This window comes from Triturus cristatus, chromosome 3_2 (assembly GCF_964204655.1).
Source record: "Triturus cristatus chromosome 3_2, aTriCri1.1, whole genome shotgun sequence".
Lineage (NCBI taxonomy): Eukaryota > Metazoa > Chordata > Amphibia > Caudata > Salamandridae > Triturus > Triturus cristatus.
The window spans coordinates 261,464,998-261,488,468 of NC_140584.1; the positions used below are offsets into that span (position 1 = coordinate 261,464,998).

At 44.9% G+C, this 23,471-nt stretch overlaps 1 protein-coding gene across 10 annotated transcripts in view; it reads left to right on the top strand.

Annotated features, from left to right (window-relative positions):
- Positions 1-23,471, top strand: part of EYA3 (EYA transcriptional coactivator and phosphatase 3) — a 970,709-nt gene that overhangs the window by 514,213 nt on the left and 433,025 nt on the right. For all 10 annotated transcript variants that reach the window (XM_085647584.1, XM_085647578.1, XM_085647577.1 and 7 more), the window contains one exon: positions 13,488-13,671. In XM_085647584.1, coding sequence (XP_085503710.1) covers positions 13,488-13,671 — 184 coding nt within the window. The remainder of the gene's footprint in view (positions 1-13,487; positions 13,672-23,471) is intronic.

The following is a 23,471-nucleotide window of genomic DNA, read 5'->3' on the forward strand; positions in this document are numbered from 1 at the left end:
ATCAGGGGGCTTCAGGGGATATTGTGAATGCCCTTCTGTGCCTCTGTCTTTTTTAGTACCTCCTATGATACAGATCCTGGTAGTCTTCCTTAAAGCAAAGGATGAAGACTTTTCAATGGCTAGTTTGGCATCTGCGAAATCAGTGTGCTCTGCAGGGGCCATCTCAGCAGATTTCAGCTGCCGGTATTACCATTGAGTGGTGTAGTAGTGCATTTTTTATGCTTTCAAAGAGCAGCACAGAAAGACTGTAAAGTCCATCCCTATCTTGGATCACGAGTGGAAAGAGGGGTTAATGCTCTTAACTAAACATGCCATGGTACAATCAATGGTTACATGCCTTGAAAAAATGTACAGAGCGCCTGACTCCTCACAACATGTCTAACCAACTACCCTAAACTGTACTGGGTCATCGCGGCAACAGATCTGATGCACCAAATATCCAGCAACACGTAGTTTCACTCCTCCATATTTAAATGGAGTTATTGATAATGTATGTTTCATGATGGAAACCTTGAAGACCGCAAATTCATTGGCTATTCTTGGACGATATGACCCCCGTGTGTAGCATGGCATCTCACCTCTAGTAGACTAGATCCCCGAGGACAGAACAGAAAAGGCTAAGGTTCTAGACAAGGAAGGGGCCAGTACCTTGACATTAGCTACTCAGCAATGGACGTCTCCAGTGCTTGTTTTCAGCAGCTGGCAGGCATCCGTGTTCATGAGGCAAGGTAGGCTCAAATCCACCGTGTTTCACCCTTAATTGCAATTAAAGATGCATCACATGCTCTGTAATGGGGACATTTTGATTGGCAAATATGACTGGAGGACTGGGTGCAGAACATTAAGACAAATATCGATAAAAATGCTTGCTATGAGCCATACATTGCAGATGTATGCCTTCCAAGGCCCTTTGTTGTTCTGGATGCTCACAAGCGTACAGGTGATTCTTCAACCATTACAGAAGACAAGGTGCTACCCCACTAGATGAACGGGTTATGAATAAAGGTAGAGGCTGAGGCCTCCAGAGCTACAAGAGTGGAAGGAAAAGCATAGTATCGCTGTCACACTTCAGCAACAATACAAAGTGAGCCTGGTTTTTCCATGCTGCCTTCACTACTAACTCCCACGTAGGTTGTAGAGGGGAGAATCCCCTGCTTCACCTTCAGATGGGTCAAGATTACCATCAACCGCTGATTACTTCAGGTAGTACAGTCCTTGAAAGACTGTGCAAGGACCCACCTTGGACGGAACACCAACTGCATCTATGAAAACTTTAGCAGGAAATAATTCTTCTTGACATAGGGGTTGAAAATGTACGACCGTCACAATGAATGAAGTCTGGAATTCTACTCCAGTTTCTTCCTAGTGAGGGAGAAAGTTTGTTAATGGAGACCTATTCCAGACCTCCAAGACTCATCTGATTTCTAAAAAAATGCAGATGGCCACCTTACAAGAGGCCCTCTTATTGCTACAGGAAGTGTAGTTTTTTACCTTTCTGGATTTACATGAAGCACACTTTATTGTTCCTAGACACCTGAACCACAGGCAGTACTTAGTATTTGATGGAGCAGCACTACCAGTTCAAAATTCTCCCTTTTGCCCTAAGCTCTTCTGTCCTCTTCCCCTTTAAGAATTCACAAGTACGTGGCCCCTGTGGTCTCCTTTTCTATAGAGACCGTGTAACCATGTTCACCAAGCAATCTTCCAAGTACAGGTAAACAGGCTTTTGGATGAAGAGGTCTATGCTTCTACGGTGGCTTGCATCAGCCTCTTTTATTACTTGGGTCTGGCACTAAATGTCCAAAAATCTTCTATTTGTCCGTCCTACTCAAACCCAGCTTTTGGGAACAATCCTTGATATTCTGCTCTGCAAAAGAATGAGTTAAAGCCTTGAACTTTGGCTACAACCTCTTTTGCTATTAAGCTGTCTCATTTAAGGCTTAAAAGTTGTTAGTGGGCCTAGTGCCATTTTGAATAGGGAAATTCCCTTGTGCCATCTATGAAGGAAACCAAGTTAACAGATCAGCTTGCAGTCACAGCAGTCAGTATGGCCCTGGGACGACCGTGACAATATCAAGATAGCTCAGATAAACTCTTCTGTGGGGACTGTTTCTAGACATCCTAAGCACAGGACTCTCATTCCAAACTACAAGGGAAGGTTTGACATGCCTACAGATGCTTCTATGGTAGGTGATTAGCTTTTCAAGCTGGAGCTGTTCACATTCGAATTCTGGACATACATAGAAAAGTTACTCCACGTAAACATTGTGGTGTTGCAGGCCATCAGGCTATGCCTCAGGGGGCTCCTGCCACAACTTGCTGGCCATGCTATCCAACTTTAAACAGCCAACACAACCCTGATATATACATTGACAAACAAGGGGGCACAAGGTGTTGCTGTGTCATTGCTGGTATGGGACTTCTAGACCATCACATGAAAGGAAAACCTTTGTATGCAACATCTGCAGGGGTCCAGATCAACCAAGTAGACACACTCAGGTGCTCCCTTTCAGATTCTACGAGTGGGAGCTGCATCAGAATTAGTTGCAGTACGTTTTCAGGAAATTAGGCCATCCAGCACTGTATCTGTATACCACTTTGCAGAATAAGAAATTCCTGTGCTATGCAAATAAGCACCGAAACCAGGATCCAGGGACAATGTTTTTGCAATCTATATAATTCAACATATTTCCCTTGCCTTTCTGACTTCTCCCACATTCCAGGAGAGCTAACGAAGACAAGACTCCTGCTTATTGATATCGATTTGCCTCATTGTGGACACAGCAACAATTTGGTACACTGTCTTGGTGTGACTGTCCTTATACCCTCGATTCAATAAAAGATCGATCCAAGCTTCTCTCCAGATGCAACATCCTCCACCACAACTTGAAGTTGCTAAACCTGACAGCTTGTTCTAGCCAGTTAAGATTTGGCCATCTGGTATTTCTGCTGATTGCAAGGCAATAATAGCACAAGTATGTGAACTGGCCATGACAGACACATACAACTCTTAAGTGGAAATATTTCTGTGTTGCAAAAATAAAACTATGAATCCCATTTTGATGCAACCTTACCAAGTGCTGATGTACCTGCTAGATATAGACCACAAAGGTCCCAAGTACTCCTTGGTTATGGTTAATCTGGCTACATTATCAAGCTTCAGACAGACCCTTGTTTTCCCAGGGGTTCATCGTAAAGTTCATAAAACTCTTCTTTAGGAATTTCACCTGTTAGTCACCCTCCAGTGTCATGAAAGTTAAAGTGCTCTGTCAGCCAATGCTGCTACCCGTTGAGCATATCCATTGGACAGATGTCAAATAACTCTTGTGAAAGAATGCACTACTCCGGACTCTCACCTGAGCAAGGATAGTGGAGGAATTTCAAGACATCACAATAAAGAAACCATACATTCATTTTAGAAAGCCACTTTGCATAGCAACCCTAGTTATATTCCCGTGATACCCTTGGATTTCCATCAGAACGAGCATGTAAATCTTCATTTTTTTTCATTCCAAGCCCAGCGACATCAGCATATTTATATGCATTAGTTGTACGCTACTGCATCAGATTTTAAATGGCCTGAAAAAAGGACAAAAAAAACATCCATTGTCTCATTTGGTTCTTCTGACCTTGTCGCCTTTAGGACCTCTGACATTTTATGTCCCTTTTGGGTGTCATGGCAGCGGCTGCCTTATGTCTAATAAGGCCATTACTCAGTGGCTACCAACCAGCATCATTTTCTGCCACTATAAAGTTAAGTGCCTGCTTCAAGAATAAGTGAATACACATTCCACCTAAGGCATGTCAGCGACAATTGTGCTTTCTGGAGTTCTCCGCTAAATGGAAAAACAAGCTCACGTTCACCAAGCCCCAGAGCCTGTGCTGCCATAGTCACTGTGGGTGTTTTTTGTGTGTAGTGCTTTTATCAGAGTTCTATGTTAAATAGGGGGGGTATATTTTGAATTTACCAGAATCCAACATAGCACAACATGGTGGGTGGCTTAGCCTGCCCTGCCAAGGAAGTGTATTGCTGGCATTCCTGGATCTGAAGGTACAGCCCCAGACACTGAAGTGTGGGACGATGAAGACAGCTGTTGAAAAATGCGGCAGGGACCATTTGGTTGTGGACCTGCACAGCATTTATATTTGTGCATGCCATCAGGGCTTATAGTGGGCAGTGGGAGGGTTAGCGGTTTCTTTTCAGGTATTACCTTAATCCCTTTTGTCTTCTAAGTGTTACTCCCAAAAGGGCTTTTGACAGCCTGCTACTGAGCTTAACATTTGGATATGCTACTTTTGAGGGTGCTTCAGTTAGAGGTTCCCCTTACCCGCAAAGAAGTGCCACACCAGAGACAAAGATGGGCTGTTCCACAGAGTTGTGATGCACAGAGAAGAACCATCTCAAACCAGTTTGAGGCCTTTGATTTTGGGGTCCGCATCACCCGCCAGAAAAATCAATAATCATTACTCCGCATTCTGTATGTACGCATAAACTCAATGCCCAGTGTCATTAAATCTTCACTAGTAGGATTGTTTCAAAATAATCAAGTCCTCCTGATCTTTCACATTTAAAGTATTGAAGGATGATCCATAGCATGCATTCCGGGGCATGTCCAGGCGTCACATCACTAATAGACTTGCCCTTTGTTGGCACCCGCCTTTTTGGCGATGAGGCAGATTCAGCGCTGGAGCACTTTAAGGACAGCTGGGCTACTGTCATGTCATTGGGCGTCTCTTAGGCCCTCCGCCAACCAGTGGCGGCTCCTCCGCTAAGGCAGAGAAGCGCCGACCTGCTGCTGCAAAGCAGTGAAAGAAAGAACAAAACAAATGATAACTCAAGGTTATTATCATTGTATTTGTTCCTGCTGCGCTGCTTTGCAGGGTGGGCTGGGCTGCTCTGCTCTGCTCTCAGAGCAGGGGAGGAGTGGTTTGCCCACTCCAAGTGCCCAGTGACTGTTTGGCCAGCCCTCTCGGGCCGGTCAAACAGTCATGCGCACTTCACATGTTCTCCATGCAGGGTGCATTACAACCTGCGTGGAGAACATGCCCAGGCCACCATTCCCTGGCTGAGCGCAGATCCATGGAATTCAGACCAATCACAAGACTGTATTAGAGTATTGCGATTGGCTCATGGGAGGGAGCCTGGCTGCTCATGGGAGAGCGGCGAGAAGGTACGTTATTTTTTTTTTCTTTCTTTTTTACATCCCCCCGCCACCTCAGATTCATGCTGGCTGCTACTGCCGCCAACCCCATTCTGCCTTTTGCCCCTTCTGTGGTTACACTAGGGGTCCAGTCCTGTCAGCCATCAAGGTCAACAGGCTCTTCAGTCATTTTGTGGCCATGGACACAGTTCAAGCAAGCCTTGTGGGATAACAGGCAGAGGTCGACCCAGTCTGCAGTCCCTCCGACCGCCTCCGTATGACTTTAGCTTGCCCTCATACCATCACAGCAAGATCTGCAATCACCTGCCCACTGACAATTCCTCACCATGTGACAAGTTGGTACTTTAGATTGTTCAGGGGTGTTACGCCAATCCCTTTTTGGAAGCCCTGCCGCCCATGCCAACATTTTTCGATTGCTGACAGAGGATCACCTCTTCCCTGCTTCTTCAGGAAGTGCATGCTCTTTTGCCCAAAGGAGCCATTGAGAGAGTGCCAGCATCAGAAGTAAGTTGTGGTTGCTATTTCTGCTGTGTTCTGCTGCCCAAAAAGGATGGAAGCCTCCACCCTATTCTAGACCTGCGACCTCTCAACTTCCTCCTGAATGTTCTGTTTGCCCTCGACCTTGGAGACTGGATGGTAGCACTTTAATATTTCCATATCCCCATCCTGCCATCCCTCAGGCGTTACCTGTGGTTCACAGTGAGCCACAAGCATTACGCATTCATTGTGCTCCCCTTTGCCCACCAAGGTGATGGTGGTGGATGCAGAACAGTGTATGCAAAGAAGGCACGAAGACCGAAAAGGGTAGAGAGGTATTTTCCACACAACAAGGGTGATTACTTGTGTAGAACCTCCAGGGAAAGATACGTCCTCCCAAACAATATACAGTAATCAAAAAGTATCCAGCCCAGTGGAGACTAATAAGAAAGGTGTAGGCACATTTTTCTGTCAGGAGGTGAACTCCATTAACTGCTACTACCGCTATTGGGAGCAGTGCCTCTTTTTATATTAACCCTCACACACTCTAGTAGTGTCATGCTTCATCATCAGGTTCACCCTGGCTCCTAAAGGCCAGGGTGGGGTCAACCGTGTTTCAGGGAGCACTTAAGAGAAAAGGCCAGGGGGGTTAAGATTAAAAAACCACCAACAACTCCCAGTATCCCTTTAATATGGAGTAGTGGTAGCTATTAATAACAAAAGGGTGTTCCCAGGATACGATGGTCCTATGACCCGAAAGTACTTCCCAACGTGTTTCAGCCAAGAAGCGGCCCTAAGGGCCCATGGCTTTCTTCAGGGAAAACCACAAGTGTTAATTTCCTCCCTGGAAAAGTAAACACAAATGTAATCTAATCATTAAAATCAATTCATCCAGAAATCACGCCGGGAGTCGCAGGACGCAGTAGGTAATACCTCGGGGCCAGGATCCTTGATAACTGTGTGACTACAGGACTGCCCCTTTGCCTGCACTCGTGGGAGCGTGTGGTCCTCCATAATTTGGTCGGACATACGATTGATTTAACGCCAAACTGAGGATAAGTATATCCATACAGCATAATTTCTGGGTGAATTGATTTTAATGATTTGATTAAATTTGTGTTTACTTTTCTAGGGGGAGAATTGACACTTGTGGTTTGCCCTGAAGAAAGCCTTGGACCCTGACGTTGGAATCTGGGGCTCATGGTTCGATCCCCGGCGGCAGGTCAGCCCAGCCCCATGTGACTCTGGGCAATAGCTTGCTTAATCTTCCCGATGACCCCCAGCGCCGGGATGCCTTTGGGTAGCTGTTCACGCTTTACAAATACTGGATTTACCTTTACATTCACTGAGGAGAACTATAACGTTAGCGATGTCACACCTCTGACATTGCTTTTCATCAGAGCTGTTCTGGAAACAGTACTGTTTCAGACCTGTCCTCCGGAACGGCGAGTCCAGAATATTCTGGCTATGATTTCGATGTTTCAGCCTCTATCCTGGATTCTGGTGGCACTGACTCTGAAGCTGTTGGGCCGTATTGCCTCCTGCATCCTGCTGGTGATGTAAACCTATTAGCATATGAAGGCTCTGAAGTGGGACCTGAAGTTCGAATTGGCACGGCATCAGGGGCATCGTGGTATTGTAACAAACCGGACAGGATGGCGTTGTGGACCTTGTGTCGCGAGGTCCTGCGTCTCTGAATATGGCATCAACATCAGGGCATTTCCCTGGTGGTTCAACATCTAGCCAGAATGCCAGAGCAGACGAAATCAGCCGTCGATGCCCATGGGATCATGAATGGCATCTTCATCCGGAGGTGATACAAAGTCTGTTCATAAATTGGGTAGAAATTTGGTTACATCTGTTCGCCACTGTTTAGAAAGCTCAATGTTAGCACTTCTGTGTGCTGGAGTTTCCAATGAGTCTCTTGCTCAGAGCGATGTTTTGTCTCGAGTGTCGCTCAGGCCTCCTGAAAGCCTTTCCACCAAATCACTCCTGCCCAGAGTTCACAAGATGATCAGGCAGGACCGGGCATAAGTCATTGTTATTGCTCCCAATTGGACATGGAGAGTTGGTGTCCCAAAACCTGAGCATGAACATTAATCCTCTTATCAGGCTGCCTCTTCTGGAGGCTCTACTGTTGCAGCAGCAGGGCAGGGTCCTGTACCCAGATCGATGACACTGTCGGATATTGAGCATGACCATAGACAGTTTTTTAGCTTCCTCCTGATGCCTGTGATTTAATTCTGGCAGGCAGGCGTTCTTTAACCAAGACTGTGTACTCCTGCCGTTGGGAGAAATTTTGTCTTGCTGTGTTTCCAAAGATTCTGGCCCCCTTTCGTCACCATTGTCCCAGGTTTTGTTTGTTTGTTCGTTCTCTCATTGGCCTGGCAAGGCTTTGCTCTTGGCACTGTTAAAGGATATCTTTCAGCTGTATCTACTTTATTGTGGTTGCCAGATTATCCCTCCCTGTTTAAGTCTCCTGTTGTGAATCTTTTTCTAATGGACTCAAACATTTGTTTCCTCAAAGACCCTTCATCATGCACAAATGGGACCTGAACCTGGTCCTCACTTTCCTGATGTATGTGCCCTTACACAATTGTTCTCTTCGTTTTTTACCATCAAAACAGCTTTTCTGATGGAAGTTACATCGACCAGGAGGGTTAGTGAACTGCAAGTACTTTCTGTGCACCATCATTGCACAAGAATATTCCCACAATAACTGGTGTTGAGAACTTATGCCTCCTTCTTCCGAACATGGTGACACCTTTTCATGAAGGGCAGCCAGTCCATCACCTTGCCTAACTTCTTTGCTCTGCCTTATCCTTCCAAAGAAAAGGAGGGACTCTACCGCCTGGACCCCCAAAAGGGCCTTGTCATTCTACATTGATTGTACCAGAGAGCTCTGTGGAATGATCAACTCTTCGTTGGGTACACCTATGCGAATAGAAAGGAAAGGTTGTGAAGAAGTGGACCACCTCACGATGGATTGCGCTCTGCATTAAAATCTAAGCATTGGCCCAAAAGCAACCTCTGAGGGCTTGCGCACTCATTACACTAGAGCCAAGGCTGCGTCAACTATGTTAGTTCGCGAAGTCCCTGTCCTGGACATTTGTCTCGCCGCAACATGTACACATCTCTACACACTTTTACTATGAACTATTGTCTTGGACAGTTAGGTCCGTCATGATGGTAACTTTGCTTGTTTGCTCCTTCAGAACTTTTTTATATAATCTGTTTGCAGACCCACCTCTGGGGAGGTGTTGCTTGGGTATCTATTCTAAGGTACGGAATCTGTGGCAAAATCTTTGTATCAGATGAACAAGTTACTCACCCTCGATACTAATTTATCTGGTATAGACTCCATCTAGCTGCAGATTCATTACCGATTCTTCCATCATCCCCACTCTGTGAATGGATTTCTCCTTATTGGGTAACCCTAATGAAGTTCTTTGTCTGCACACTGGTAAATCGTGCTTCGTAGCTCTGCATTTCTTGCGTGGAAAGGTCATGAAAAGAAACGGATGTCAGCATGCTGCCTCTATAGGCACCGCTCACATAACTTCATATGCCGACGCGGAGCTGAACGGCGCACTTACTGGCGCGTGGAGGTTCTGCTCAATATTTCCAGATCCAGTCCTACGCCTGGACATTGTGTTGTGGTAAGGAATTGGTGGCTAAAGCGTCTCTACCAGATGAGGTGTTACCCAAAGGTATGTAACCTGTTCTTTATCTCCATATTGTTCTTCCTAAGGGATGTAGCATTCTTATCTAGGCCGAGGCACGTGCTCTCATCTATTGCTCGAGTTAGAAAATCATACTGTTGCTGTGCACCTTTAAGTAGCTAAACAATTATCAGCCTTTTCAGTCATGTCAGTCATCTGAAATGATTCAGAAGTTTATTTCTCTTCTTTAGCACTTGGTTCTGATGAAGAAAGAAATTCAGTAATTCAACTTGTGGAAGCCATACCCAGTGGTTGTATCCTTGTTTTCCTTTTAGTTTTCCCTTAATCTCCTTTGGGAGCCCCAAAGAAACGCTGCTCTGTCTGTTGAGAAACTCCCCCAACCTCATTAGTTCGCTCTCCTTTCTTATTGATGGGTTTTACATTTTTGCCCAAATTTGATTTTTAAAGTGGTGCAGTGGAATGTAGTACAGCCTGTAACATCAGTTTTAATGCTTTTCATTGGGGGTTGCAGGTGCGCTTAATCATGGGACTCTGTGTTCTACAGCCCTGGAGTATCCTAAAATAGGACTTGTCGTATCGTCAGAGTCCTACTAATAGTCCTCGCTGATGGATCCCCAACAGTAATTCAGTGGTTCGCCAAAATAAGAAGTTCAGCAGATGAACTATTTTATTTTGCATTTGCCAAAGAAAACAAGTAAACAAGACACATCGTACAAATCTGCCAGGAATAATGTTGCTTACTCCAAAAAAATAAAAAGAGAAGAAAAGTGGATTGAATAGCAGAACATCCATACCTGGACATGTTGTGGAATAATCAATACAGCACAAGCCCTCCCCCCCCGCACTACACCTTCACACAGACACAGAAATTATAGTGCAAAAGATCCCTCCTCAGGGTCAGAAGAGATGTAATGTTGATATCAGAGGCGAGTGTTACCGTGGACATTGTCATATGAAACCCTCCTGCTGCTGGCGCTTGATATGGGTATTAAAGAGTCGCCATATAGCATCGAATTTGGCCACCTGGTCCTGGATAATAGCACTCAATTTCTCCATTGCGTAAATAGACCACAACTTTCCCCACCATATACTGCCAGGAGGAGGTGTGAGAGCAGGCTTCCCACAGGAGTCGATGTGGGAACAATTCTATTGTCCCCTGGATCACCTAAGAGAAGTGTCAGTGGTTCCAGTGGGAGTTGAACGTTGGTCATGTAATGCTCTGTACCTCGAATCTCAACACAATGTCCAGATCAAGGGTACTTTTCTACACACATGACAACTATGTGTGTAGAAAAGTACCCCTCGCTCCGCACCCTTCCAGCACAGATCCGAACTCCCAAACATCTTATCCAGTCTAACGGGAGTAAGATACCAGTGAATCAATATCGCGTTGGCGTTCTCTTTATAGTGGACACAAATTGAAGATTTAGTCGGTCTTGGCCAAATGGCCCCCCTAGTGTCCTCAGATATCTCCTTAGCAAACTCCCTCTCCCATTGCTGTTCATAGGCATGATGCTTGCGAGAAAGGTGAAACTTTGAAGCCAAGATGTGCCTTTATGACGTACATTAGTGAGATAGTGACTCAGTGAGATGCTCGTCGCACTTGAGGGCCAGATGTGTAAGGGGCCTACCCACCTAATGGAGTGCTTGAGTCAGTATAAAGCCGATGAGTTAAGTCTAATTTGGTGTCCAAGTAACCCCTTGGCCTTAAATCACCATTATCGTAGAAGTCACCCAAAAGTACAGGAATGCCCTTGAGCCCAATGAAATGAGGCCAGATGGGCCCCACCCGAGGGAAAATCAGGATTGTGCATCAAAGGGTTGAGCTGAAAGTGGTAGGTTGGGAATGCCCTACATTGGCATACCTCTCTCTAGTAAGCTAGGAGCAAAGATGTTTAAGGTAACAAGTAACAATGGGGGAACATTTGCCCCGGAAAGCTACATGGTCACAGCAACCCGGACAATGGGGACGAAGAAAAAGCCTGCACCACCTGAACTCCGGGTTTCCGGTCAGGGTTGTGGTTCCAATGCAGTGAGGGGTGGGGTTGCACCACCAAGACAGGTGAAGACATCCGGGAAGCCCAGGTCACCCTCCGAAACTGGTCTGCCCAGCATTGCTCGCGCCACACATGGAGACTTACCTCCCCATAAAATCCAGGAGTTCTGCATGGATGTGTGTACGGATCAAAAAAAGAGAGCCAGTGGGAAGAGCCTGGAGGGCATACGACAACCTAGGCATAAAGTTCATTTTCACACTGTTGAGTCTGATTAACCATGAGATCACCAGTTTCCCCCAACTATATCACTTCAGCAATCTTAATCAAATTTATCCTGCACACCTACTGTAAGTCTAGGTGATTTTGCATGCCTCCGTGGTGATCGGCAGTGCTGCACTGCAGTGTTTCCCTTGCTTCCTCAAATTACTCTTGTGCTGGGCTCTCACTGGGTTATTGTTTCTTGGGATGAGTCATGCCGCGCTGTGCCTCAGCTTGTCTTATGCCATTGCCCTGCAGCTGTGTTGTCACCATGTTTGCTGTCCCAGCTTGTTGGACCAGTTCAGCTAAGCCTTGAACCACTGCTCTTGGAGCGGAATAATTGGTAAACATCATGCCTGAAAACAGAATAGAGGCAAAACATAACCTAGTGAGTCTAAAATGCAAACTTTTAGTCATTAATCAAAACTTCATAAAAAATTATCCCCTACCACTCAACAGCGCATTGTTTTTTTCTCCAAAATTGGGCCTCAGTTTAAATTGTCTAAGCATCCGTTCACCTTCATTCTACTCTCCTATCCTCGAGTTCTAGTGCCGAACGGCAACAGCCTACCGCCATCTTCCTTTCATCTCGCCAGCACCTCCTTGATTGAGTATTGACTGCTTGGCCCAAGAACCTCACACACTTAAAATACAACCATATCTAACTAGTTTACTTAGTAATCACAAACACTTCCAAATGAAATTGTAGTCTGTTGCTCCATAGCACTGATCACATCTGGCTGATTCAAAATATGTTCTCGAAGGTATACGGAAGATCAGCACCTCCAAACATTTTTGTATATACAGTAATATCCTTACCATAAAACTGAAGTTGTATGTTGCCAAAGCTATTTGCTTCAAGCTATCAGATTGTTGTTGACTTGGTATTCTTTGCTGTTTTTAGGTCGATCCTGGGCAGCTCATGAGCTGCTCTGCGAGGCATGCTGTATTAGAGTATAGACTTGAAGCTCCACCCATATTTTTCATTGGCTTGTGTCATTGGCCTTTGTAAATGCTGGATGCTGATTCGTTAATAGGCTTATTAGTCCCTCCTTAGTACCTCCTTGTCTGCATTTGTAACCTCCCATGAGGACTGGCCATTTTACTTCTGTTAAACAGTATGTCTTATTTACTCTGTAAGCACTATTTTCTTAAATGGGCTTCTCCTACTCCAGGCACGACATGCTTTTCTGCAACATTCAGCGCGCAGTGCGTACTTTAACTTTGCTAGCAGCCGGGGACTATGGTGGCCGCTTTTTTGTAGTGAAATAGGTCTCGCATATACAAGACTTTGAGCTATTGCATTGTAAATGACATTGCCTTTTATTTATGTGTTAATTATCAAAACAGAAAAATAAAAGGCATTGTCATTTACAATGCCAATAGCTTAAACTCTCGCAAATTCGAGACCTATTGGATTGCAAATGCTTGTTTTGGATCTGTTATTCCAGAGCCGGGATTTGCACGAATGAAACTTCAGTATATAGTAAATCAGGCTTTGTGTGATTGTAAGGTTCTTTGGGTGACCTTCCTTGCTTGATGGTACACATTTATACCCCCCCCCCCCCATGCCACTGCTTTTATTTCTGCGGATAGCCTTCTGGTACATATTGGGCCTTCAGGATTTCCCTCTGGCTTGTATTCTGTTGCATCACTTAAAGCCAGTGTTACTGAGACATAACAAACTGGTAAGCAACCATGGAATAAGTTTGTGCGAAGCAAGGATGGCTATCTGAAAAAAAGTATTTTAATCTTTCAGTTGTAGACCACGAGATCTGCTTACAACAGAAGTGGTGGGGGCATCGTGAAGTTTGTGCATGCTACAGCGGGAGAGGGCATAGTTCAGCATGTAGATAATACACTGATGTGTTTTGCAATGCAGCAGCTAAATTCAGTGTTCTTTTTACAAGGAATATCCGACATATACAATCCTCGGTCAAGGCCAGTACCAGCAGTGTTACCCAGGATCTTCCTACAGTGTCACGGCCCCAACAGGCACAGTCACGGAGACGAATACGGTATCAACATCTGAATACCAGACTGCTAAATTAGATAGTGGAATGCCCCCTCTGAGAACATCAAGACTTCCCTCTGGTAAACTGTTTGTTTTTTTGACGTTCAATATTCTTTGGTTTGTTTTTCTGTGCATATGTTAAGTATTGTTGTTGAAGTGACCAATTGCCCATCAATTAAACCACCAAAAACTGGCAGTGTAAGTAACTGCAGCATGATTTGTAAAGTTTCATATTTTGCATATCGTAGTAGGTTTCTGGTTATCAATTATGTCTTAGGAAATGGCTCCAACGTTAAGGTAAAAAGTTCATGTTTAGAGCATGTTGAAGCATGTTAAGCAATACCTAAGGAACTGTACCAAACAAGATGCTAATGATGATTAGGGGACTCGTCGCTTTAAAGCCTTCTTGTTGTATTAGACACTCAGAATATAAACCGACCTCAAAAACGTGTGCTGGGTTCCTAATTCTTAGTAAATAGTTAGCATTTGTGGTAATAAATAGAGGCACGGTTGCTCACTTGTCAGGCTCCGTGAACTTGATTCTTGTAGTTTTTTTCAAATCTGTGCGTGTCTGGTGTTTTCCAGGGTGTATGGCAACACAACAGTTACTTTTCTTTACAGCCATTTATTTTTCTCACAACTTTGTATCAAGGGCCTTTGTATCAAAGGCATTTGTATCAAACTGTTGCCTCCCTTGGGTCCATTGTTCAGTGCTGTAATTTCCATTCCCCCTGCCGTCTCACTGTAGATTTCTGGTAACAGGAACTTACGTCACATGTCATTTAATGTGACCTATTAATAGTTTTATGGGTCTGCAATACAGTATTCAGTGTCTGCATATCACTAGGTAGAAATCTACATGTTTTGACATTTGAACTTTAATTTTACATTTTCTTAAAATGTTGACTTTTCCCTATTCTTATGAGTGCCTTTAGCTTTGTCTAGCCCCCTAGAGAGTTATAATTCTGATTAATACTTCTAACTTAAAATTGCTCTTGAAGTGACAAGCATAGCCGACATCCATGCACGCATACATCTGATTGAGACTTTTAGCTGCCTTTTCCTTACCTAAGAAAATTTGGGAATCATCAGACTGGATATAGAAAATCTTGAGCTGTATCCCTGCATACCGCTATGTGGCGTAGAACGGCTCTGCGCTAAAGTCGTCGGTTCGTGCCGGGTATGACTTGTATGGTGCTTATATAGGCACAACCCCGGCGTGCTGATTTAAGTTCTTATCTTTTAGCACCAACAGTGCAGGGCCGGAAGTGTTACCCCAGTGTTTTTACAACTTTTTTTTGCTCCCAGTGTGATTATTGATGTCCCCTTTAAAAAAAAAAAGTTTTTTTTTTTTTTTTTTTGTAACTCTCTGGAGTCCGCCACAGTAAAATGTCTTTGACAGATGCACACCTGATTTGCTTGTCGTACTTGGAGCTGGACAATACCTCCAGGGCCTGTCCTGACTGCAGCACTATGAATCCTGAAGAGATTCAGGAGCGGGCGATGAAGCTCTTGGCATCGGATGACTGCACAGTTTAAGGTTCCGGTCACGTGGAAGGTCTCGGGCCAGCTCTTGGAGTAGTTCCAGTCGATCATTGTCACGGTCTAAGCCATTGTCGCAGAAGTCCCATAAGCACAAAAATGCCAAGAGGCAGAAGCAGTCTTTAACTTCAGTACGCCAGTCCATATCAAAGGATGAGGCGCGGTAAGTCTAGGCCTGCTCCTGCACTCCACCCGTGGAGCCTGAGTCTGGGTCCACTATGCACTTACCTGAATTTCCTGGAGCTGGTGCAACTCCCACCCAACTCAGTCTTATGAGGCCATGCACCTCATGTATGGGGCGACTGGACCACTCAGGGAGCATCTTTGGACCCCACGGGTTTGGGCAGTGCCCCAACTGGATGTCAGCAGGCCGATACGCCTTCCGTGCCAATATGACCCTCTGGATTTGACCTTGGTTCTGGCCCAACTCAGGTCGCAAATTCATGATCGCCACTGAGGTCCTGTTAAGTGGCGGCATTCCTGGCACCGCTTATCCCATCATCATTCCTGACTCCGATATGGAGCCGGATTAGTGCCGACAATGATGCCATCTGAACCAGACCATCTGGATCAGAGACATTGCCTCTTTTCTTCGATAGAACTTATGAGAATTATGACTGGGATGGATCTGAGGATCCATATGGTTACCCCAAACCCCTTGAAGAGCCCTTGGCCGAAGATAACTGATAGGAGGACCTGGCTGATGCCAGTGGTCTGGACACCTTATAGTATACAGGACTCTTCTCTCCTCCTAGAGTGGCTAAAGAGGAAGATAACTTATTTGCCATGGTGGTGCGGAACGTGGCTGAGGTCCTCAACTTCACGCTACTCTTGGAGGTCAAGACCAATGTCTTGATGAAGGGTCTTCAAGCGAAGTTGTCCCACACAGACGTCCCCTTGCCCTTCAATAAATCCCTCTCTGATGTCCTACCTGGGGCAAGCCCTGCACCGGCAGTACTGCGCACAGGATGACTGCATGTTGCCACCAGCCCACACCTGGGGACCCAGCTTTCCTCACACAGCACCAAAAGGCATCCACCGCCAAGGTGAATCCTGGTGCTTTCCCTTCCACCCCACCCAATAGGGAATCTAAGTGGCTTGATGCCTGCTGGAAGAGGATTTTCTCTTCTGCCAGCCTTGCACTGCAATCCGTGACCACAGTGTGCATCTTGGGATGATGCAGCCACATGGTGTTGGATTTGGTTGCAGAAGTGCAGCCCATGGTCTCGGAGGAGGCCAGAAGCATCCTGGCCCAGGCTATTGCCAATGGTAGGGATGCAGCAAAGTTCACAATACCATACAAACTGGACACAGCAGACTCACTGGACAGAGTATTTGCTTTATTGGCGGTGCTCTGTCACCACGCCTGGCTGAGATTGAATGGCTTCTCAGATGTCGTCCAGGCATTCCTGGACGACATCGATGGCACTCCCCTGTTTGTTGACCAGGCTGATTTGCACTTGACCGCTTCAAGATGAAGTAGGGTCACAGCCAGTTCATTGGGATTCACCATTGTTCCACGCCAGCCGCACTCTTCCTTTTGTTCCTTCTGTAGCTAAGGTAAGAGCTACCAGCTGAGTCCTTTTCAGTCCAGGCCCCACGGCCAGCATGCTCCTCAGTCTTTCTGGCCACAATTCCTGTGGGAAACCAGGCCAGAGATTTGCTCAGTCCGCCAACCTCGCAGCAGACCCCAAACCTCTTTAATGTTTTCTCACAGCAACACAGGCAACCTGTTGATTGCAAGATCAGGCACCACCAGCCTCAATGTCAAGACGTAACTATGGACAAGTGGGTTCTTCAAATTGTTCAGTGGGGTAATGCTCTCCCGTTCACAGAAATCCTGCCAGCCATGCCACAGTCTTTAGATTGACAGAGGACCATCTCTCCTTGATATATTAGGAAGCACGTGCTCTTTTAGCCATCAAGTGGATGTCCTCACCAGAAGTAGGTTGTGGTTGTTATTCCCCTAACTGTCTGGTGCCCAAGAAGGATGGAAGCCTACCCCTATCCTAGATCTGCCCCTCGGTGCCTTGCTGATGAAGGAGAAATTCAAGATGTTAATGCTTGCGCAGGTCCTGTCTGCATTGGACCCTGGAGACTAGATGGTTGCATTGGACCTGCAGGACTACTATTTAGACATCCCCGCCCTCCACACCAATCAGCGTTGCCTGAAGTGGGCCAGGACCATTTCCCGTTCTCTGTGCTCCCCTTTTGTCTCACTCATGCCATTAGATGTTCACCAAGGTGATGGTGGTGGTTGCAGCACATCCGAGGAGCTCAGGAGGAACCCAGTCTTCCCCTACCTCGAATACTGGCTGCTGAAAGATGTGCTCACACCAGGCATTAGTCTACCGCCTCCAGACTACCGCGGACCTCCTGAATTCCCTGGCGTTCACTGTCAACATGCCAAAGTCACACCGGACTCCTTTTCAGATGCTATCTTTCATCGGAGCCATTCTGGGCACTGCAGTGCCGCCCCTACCCTCCGGAGTGTAGTGTCGAGGGCATTTGGGTTATGATGCAGATGTTTCACCCTCAGTCCTGGATTTCATTGATAATGACTCTGCTGGGTCTGATTGCCTTATGCATCTTGCTAGTGAAGTATATTCGATGGCATACGTGGTCTCTGCAATGGGATCTAAAGTCCCTGTGTACACAGCGTCATGGAGTCTCTCAGACCTGGTCCAGATTTCGAGAAAGGCTGCAAAAGATCTGCAATGTTGGCTACTGTACTGAGATTGGGGTCAACAATAGGTCCCCTCTTCCTTCCCCTCCCAGAGGTAACCGTGGTGACTTCTGGGCTGGAGCGGCTATCTGGGAGAGGTGTAGATCAAAGGCTTCTGGTCTCCAGCAGAGACTCAGCTCCACATCAATTTTCTGGAACATAGGATGATTCCCTTGGCATTGAAAGCTTTTTTGCCCTCCACCAAAGCTTGTCCAGGTGTTTATGGACAACACGATTACCATGTAGTAGTGCAACAAGCAAGGCAGGGTGGGGGTCTTGCACCCTTAGTCAGGAGGTTCTGTGCCACTGGAATTGACTTTCTCTGGTGGTAAACCACCTGTTGCAATCTTAAATGACAGAGCAGATGAACTCAGATGCTTCGAGAATCACAAGTGGAAGTTGCACCCAGAGGTGGTTTAGGGAATCTTCCAGCAATGGGGAGATCCCAGTCTCGATCTTTTCACCACAGCAGAGAATGTGCAATGCCAACACTTTTGTGTGTTAGAGTTTCCAAAGCAGCCCTCTCTCTGAGGTGCCTTTCATATAAAGTGAAGCTTGTGACTCCTGTATGCTTATCCTAAATTACGAATAGGATTAGGAATGGCTAGGCCTAAGCCACCCTAGTGGAACCAGATTGGGCAAGGAGAGTCTGGTACCCGCAACTCCTGGCATCTGTCTTCCCATCAAGCTGCTGCTTCGGAAGCATAAATTAATTTAATGTTTTAAGATGTTATGTCCTTTTAAAGTGATTCATTTATGAACACCCGTATTGGCTTCTGTGATTTAGGAACCAATTAGATTTATATGCCCCTGGCACCGCTCCACCCCATCAAGCCAAGTTATCGGTTCCCATTATCGTACAAATTTGATTTACAATGATAACATTTGTGTCTTTAATATATGGTGTGAGAAAGGCCAATTGTTATCATCCTGGTAACATGTAATAGAAGGGCAATTGTTCTATTAGAAGTGATGTTAAATATCACATGCATTATGATTACACCAATTATATACTATGAGGTACACAACACATGTGGTACAATAGACTGTGGATTAGATGTGGGCAAAGTGGAGGGTGCGATGAGTTGTTTCCTTCAAACTATGCAGACCCTCATCAACTAAGAAACTGATACTAATTACATGTATTTGTTTTGATATTTTGCCGCTATTAAAATATGCTGAAGACACTCTGAAATGACTGTGGCTAAATGTTTATTGAACACCTGCAATGGACCGACCTCTGTTTCCATAGCTGTCAGGGGTGTTTGTGATGGGCTTGGGTAAATGCAAAACTGCACTGTGTCTGCCACCCTCCAACAGTGGGCCCAGTAGAGTGGAAAGGTGTGCAAAAATGAAGATTGTGCGTCCACTAAGCTGTGCTGGATTGATGCATTACTATTTGTTTGAAAGAGAGAAAAGTCCACACAACTTAGTTTCTTGGCTGGCACTGGCTGATACATCATCACCAGGCGCTGCAGGCCCTTCGTAACTCAACAATACCAGCTGGACATGGTCGCCAGGCTACACCTGACGCCACTACCTAGGACTACGGTGGAAGGGGCCCTTCCAGGTCCTCCTGACAACTGCTGCAGCTGTCAAATGTGAAGGGCTGACACCCTGAATGCACGACTCGCACACCAAGAGGGCGTTGGAGGCGCAATAAGAGCCTGGGCACCAATTACATCACCTGCAGTTTTACCTAGGCCACACAGTTACAACCTGTGTTCTGAACAAATGTACCTAGTTTTGCACAAAGTACTGGTGACCTCTAGCATAGTACAGTTGGTCCCACTGTGAATAAGAGATTTTCTTGGAAGTTCTTGGGTTTTTCTCAGTCTACTTTGGGCATCCACATATGTAACAATGCCTGAACCTCTTCAAGGCCTACCAAGAAATGGCCATGGGTACCAACTCTGTTCTCAGTGCTACTGTACTGCCCGCGGTACCCACGGAGTTTACACATATACTTTTTTTTACTCCGAAGTAGGAACATTGAATGTCATTGAGACTTTGAACTTTTTACCACAGGACATTAAGGAAACAGAGGAAACTAGTTTTGTGAGAGAGAGAAAAATGTTGAATTGAAAGTAAAACGCGATTCAAAGTTACATGCATCATGTCTTTAATATTTGCACACACCTGCTGCAACAGTGTCTAGTACATAATCACAGAGTAATAGGAAACATCACCTTTGCTGTGAATGAATACATCTTCATGAAAGTTCTGTAATCTGACTAGTTAGAATTGTCACCAATAATAGATTATTACTGTATTCCCTGTTTGGGGCTACTTAAAGAAGTTTGTCTTGTTTTTAAATATAGACCAGTAAGTAGTGGCTTAACTATGCATCCCAGATGTATCCCAGTTTCCTCGGTGCATGGAATGAAGGATTTCTTCCCCAAGTATACACACCCCAGGTAGCTAATTGCTATGTAGGTTTTGTTAATGTCCCTTGTGCAATATTATCAAGATAAACTACCTCTAACAGCGATACCTCATGCATCCAACGAAGATTGACCAAGAGATTCCAATGATGATGCAACACAGCAAAAGTAATTATTCTTCAAGACAGCAACAGCACACATGCCAGACACAATATCTAGACCCAAACACTGATGGACGTGGGACAGTGCAAGGAGGATTAGGATCACCATGTCATCTTTAACGATCATAGGAGGGTATTTGGAATCCATCTTGTCTTGTTCGCGTTTTGTGATATTCACTGATGATAAGGCCTAAACAATACGTGCAGAACGAATAATGTGCCCCAAGGTTGATCTTGTGTCCTTTTAGTTTTCACAATAAAATATCACAAGATGTACAATTCCCGTAACAAGTTGCTGCCATACTTCCACAGCAATGGAATGTGTCAATCTATGTCCATATATAGCAAAGACCAAATGTCCAAAGTTGATTACACACATATTGTATAAACACCTGTCTAGACACATTTGATGCTCCCATATGTACACACCATTACCCCTCGCCATCTGCACCATGCATATACCATGAGCTGTTACTTCACTGTGCTTGGCTAGACACGTAATGCTTGTGTAATACTTGCATCTTTCGATCAGCAACACACGATGTATTTGTTCATATTAGTGAAGAAATTACCTTTTACTGTATTTTTATTGAATGTGTATTACCTGCCTCTTGTGGTTTACAGGTATAAAAGTCCCTGTAAAGTCCTGCATTGTGGGCATCATGCTATTTTAGCTTGGGCCTCTGTGAAATCAGTTGTAAAGCTGCCTGTGAGATTTGACTGTGTCTGACTTTTATTTAGATTCCACAGCGGCAGGGTACTGCACAATTTGTACCTTCATGCTTGGAGCGGCGACAGGTCACCTCCTCAACCTTCTCCTTGAGTTCATTGATGCCGCCTTGGCAGTGAGGTGTCCCTTCACAAAATCAGTGTATACGGATCGTTGATACAAATATGTGGGTTAGTGTAGCACCCGACAAATTAACCCGTTACAAGCATTGTTGTCTGACGGTTTGTTTGTTCCTTCTGTTGCCCAGCATGGACTTACTTTGGGCACTGTTAAAGGCTACTTATCCGAACTTTTGATTTTTTTTCTGTGGTCGCTAGATCAGCGTTTGTTATTCAAATCACCTATTTTGAGGGGTTTGTATAATTTGTTACCGCCAGAGCCCTTTGTGATGCCTCAGTGGGACTTGAATTTTGTCTCACTTTGATGTGTACCCTGTTTTAGCTGCTGCATAATGGTTCTTTGAGACATCTGATATTGAAAAGTCTTTCTCATCGCTCTAACATGAGCTAGATTGTGCGTGCAAGCTGCTGGCTTTTTCTGACAACCCACCTTATACAATGCTTTTTCTGGTAGAATGGTTTTGAGGACCCGAGTTACCTTTCTGCCGAAAGTTGGCACTCCATTTCTTGCTGGACTGACTATCACCCTTGCGGTATTCTTTGTTCCATCTCATCCCTTTAAGGAGGAAGAGAGACTTCATAGTTGGGACTGTAATAAACCATTAAACCTTTATATTGATTGTACCTAGCCCCTCTAGGAGAGAGATGTAGGTAAGCAGAAGGGTTAAGAAACTCATCCTCTGAGGAAGAGGCATCTATCCCAGAAGGAAGGATCCCCCCAGTGCTTAATTTGAGCCGTGGTTGCAGGTCGTCCCCCACTGGCCCTCATTTTTGTGTACCAACAGTGATTTTCCTCCTCAGACTTCGACCCAAAGCAAGAGAGAGAAAAACATAAAATTGAAAGGAGGAGAAAGAGAGACAGAAAAACAGTGACAGAAAGAAAGGAGGGATGAAAAAGAACCTGAAAGGCTGGGAGAAAGGGGCAGGAACTCTGTGCTGTCGATAAAGTTGGCATGAGGTGGAATCAAAACTATGCAGCCTTTGTATTCAGCACCCCTGACATTTTGTAATGCCGGCTTCTGGCTTTTAATCAAAGCTTTGGACTCTGGCACTTATCTTTTACAAATAAAGCACTGGTCTCATTATGCCATTTTGAAGAATCATGAATGTCTGAGTTTGGTGAAGCCGATCCTTAAAGAAAGAGCGGAAAGAGAGCTATTAAGACATTTAAGTGTTGAAACAGAAGCAAATAAAACCATCCTCAGTAGTCAACTTTTCATGATTATCCCGATTAACTTTACCGAAAAGAGCTCTGAGCAGAAGAGTACACGTGGTATATTACACCCACCCCTGACTACGATATTTATAAGGGAAACAACTACCAGACTTTGCCCCATAAGTGGAGACCATGGACTTTGAATGGTGTATTACATTCAGGATGGTTTGCATGTGATTATAAAAGAAAGGTACTAGTACTGAAGTGGCTTAACTTATTTCTTAACTTGCTGATCCCCTATCACTGGCATCCTTTGTCAAACTAAGAACAGTGCTTTAAAGATTAGTATGGGTTTGGGAACAGACAAAGGTTCGATGGGGATTCTCACTTTGCTGATGGTGATGGGGTGATGTCAGACTTTCATGCATGTTACCTGGCAGCGGTGGCTCACTAGGCATTTTTCTGGTTTCATCCTCCTCCTTAAAAGTCACTTACTATAGAAGAGAGTAAGGTTGGCAACGGTTCATTACATACTGCCTAGAGTGTACGCTCCAAAAACAGTAGGACTAAAACCTATGCAGTATATTTCACACGTCTTCTTTGGTATGGACTAGCACGTCTGACTGGTCGGCTGCTTCTGTACTCGCCGCTGTTTCCATTAGAAAATAATCTAACCTGCCAGAAGTGCTATAATTTGCCTCCAAAGCATGGACACACTTGAAGATTTATTCCCAGGAGATGATTTTATTACCATTTAGGGGACATGTGAAATGAACGACATAGGTATGTCTGAGGTTGTTTATCACAGTGTATATAATATAAAAATATATTTCATACATTTGTTCCTTGATTGACATGTAACTTTGTAGACAGGCCTTAGTTTAAAAATGACTTAAATCAATGAAAATGTTATCACTTTTCACCTTCTCTAGTTTGTCAGTATACAGTGATAATAAACTGTTTGCTTATTGAGTCTTTCATGTTGTGCTGTTAATACCTTCTGTTAATACCTTCTATTTAATGTTGTTGCTAAAAGTATTTTTTCACTCACTGATTTTTCTTG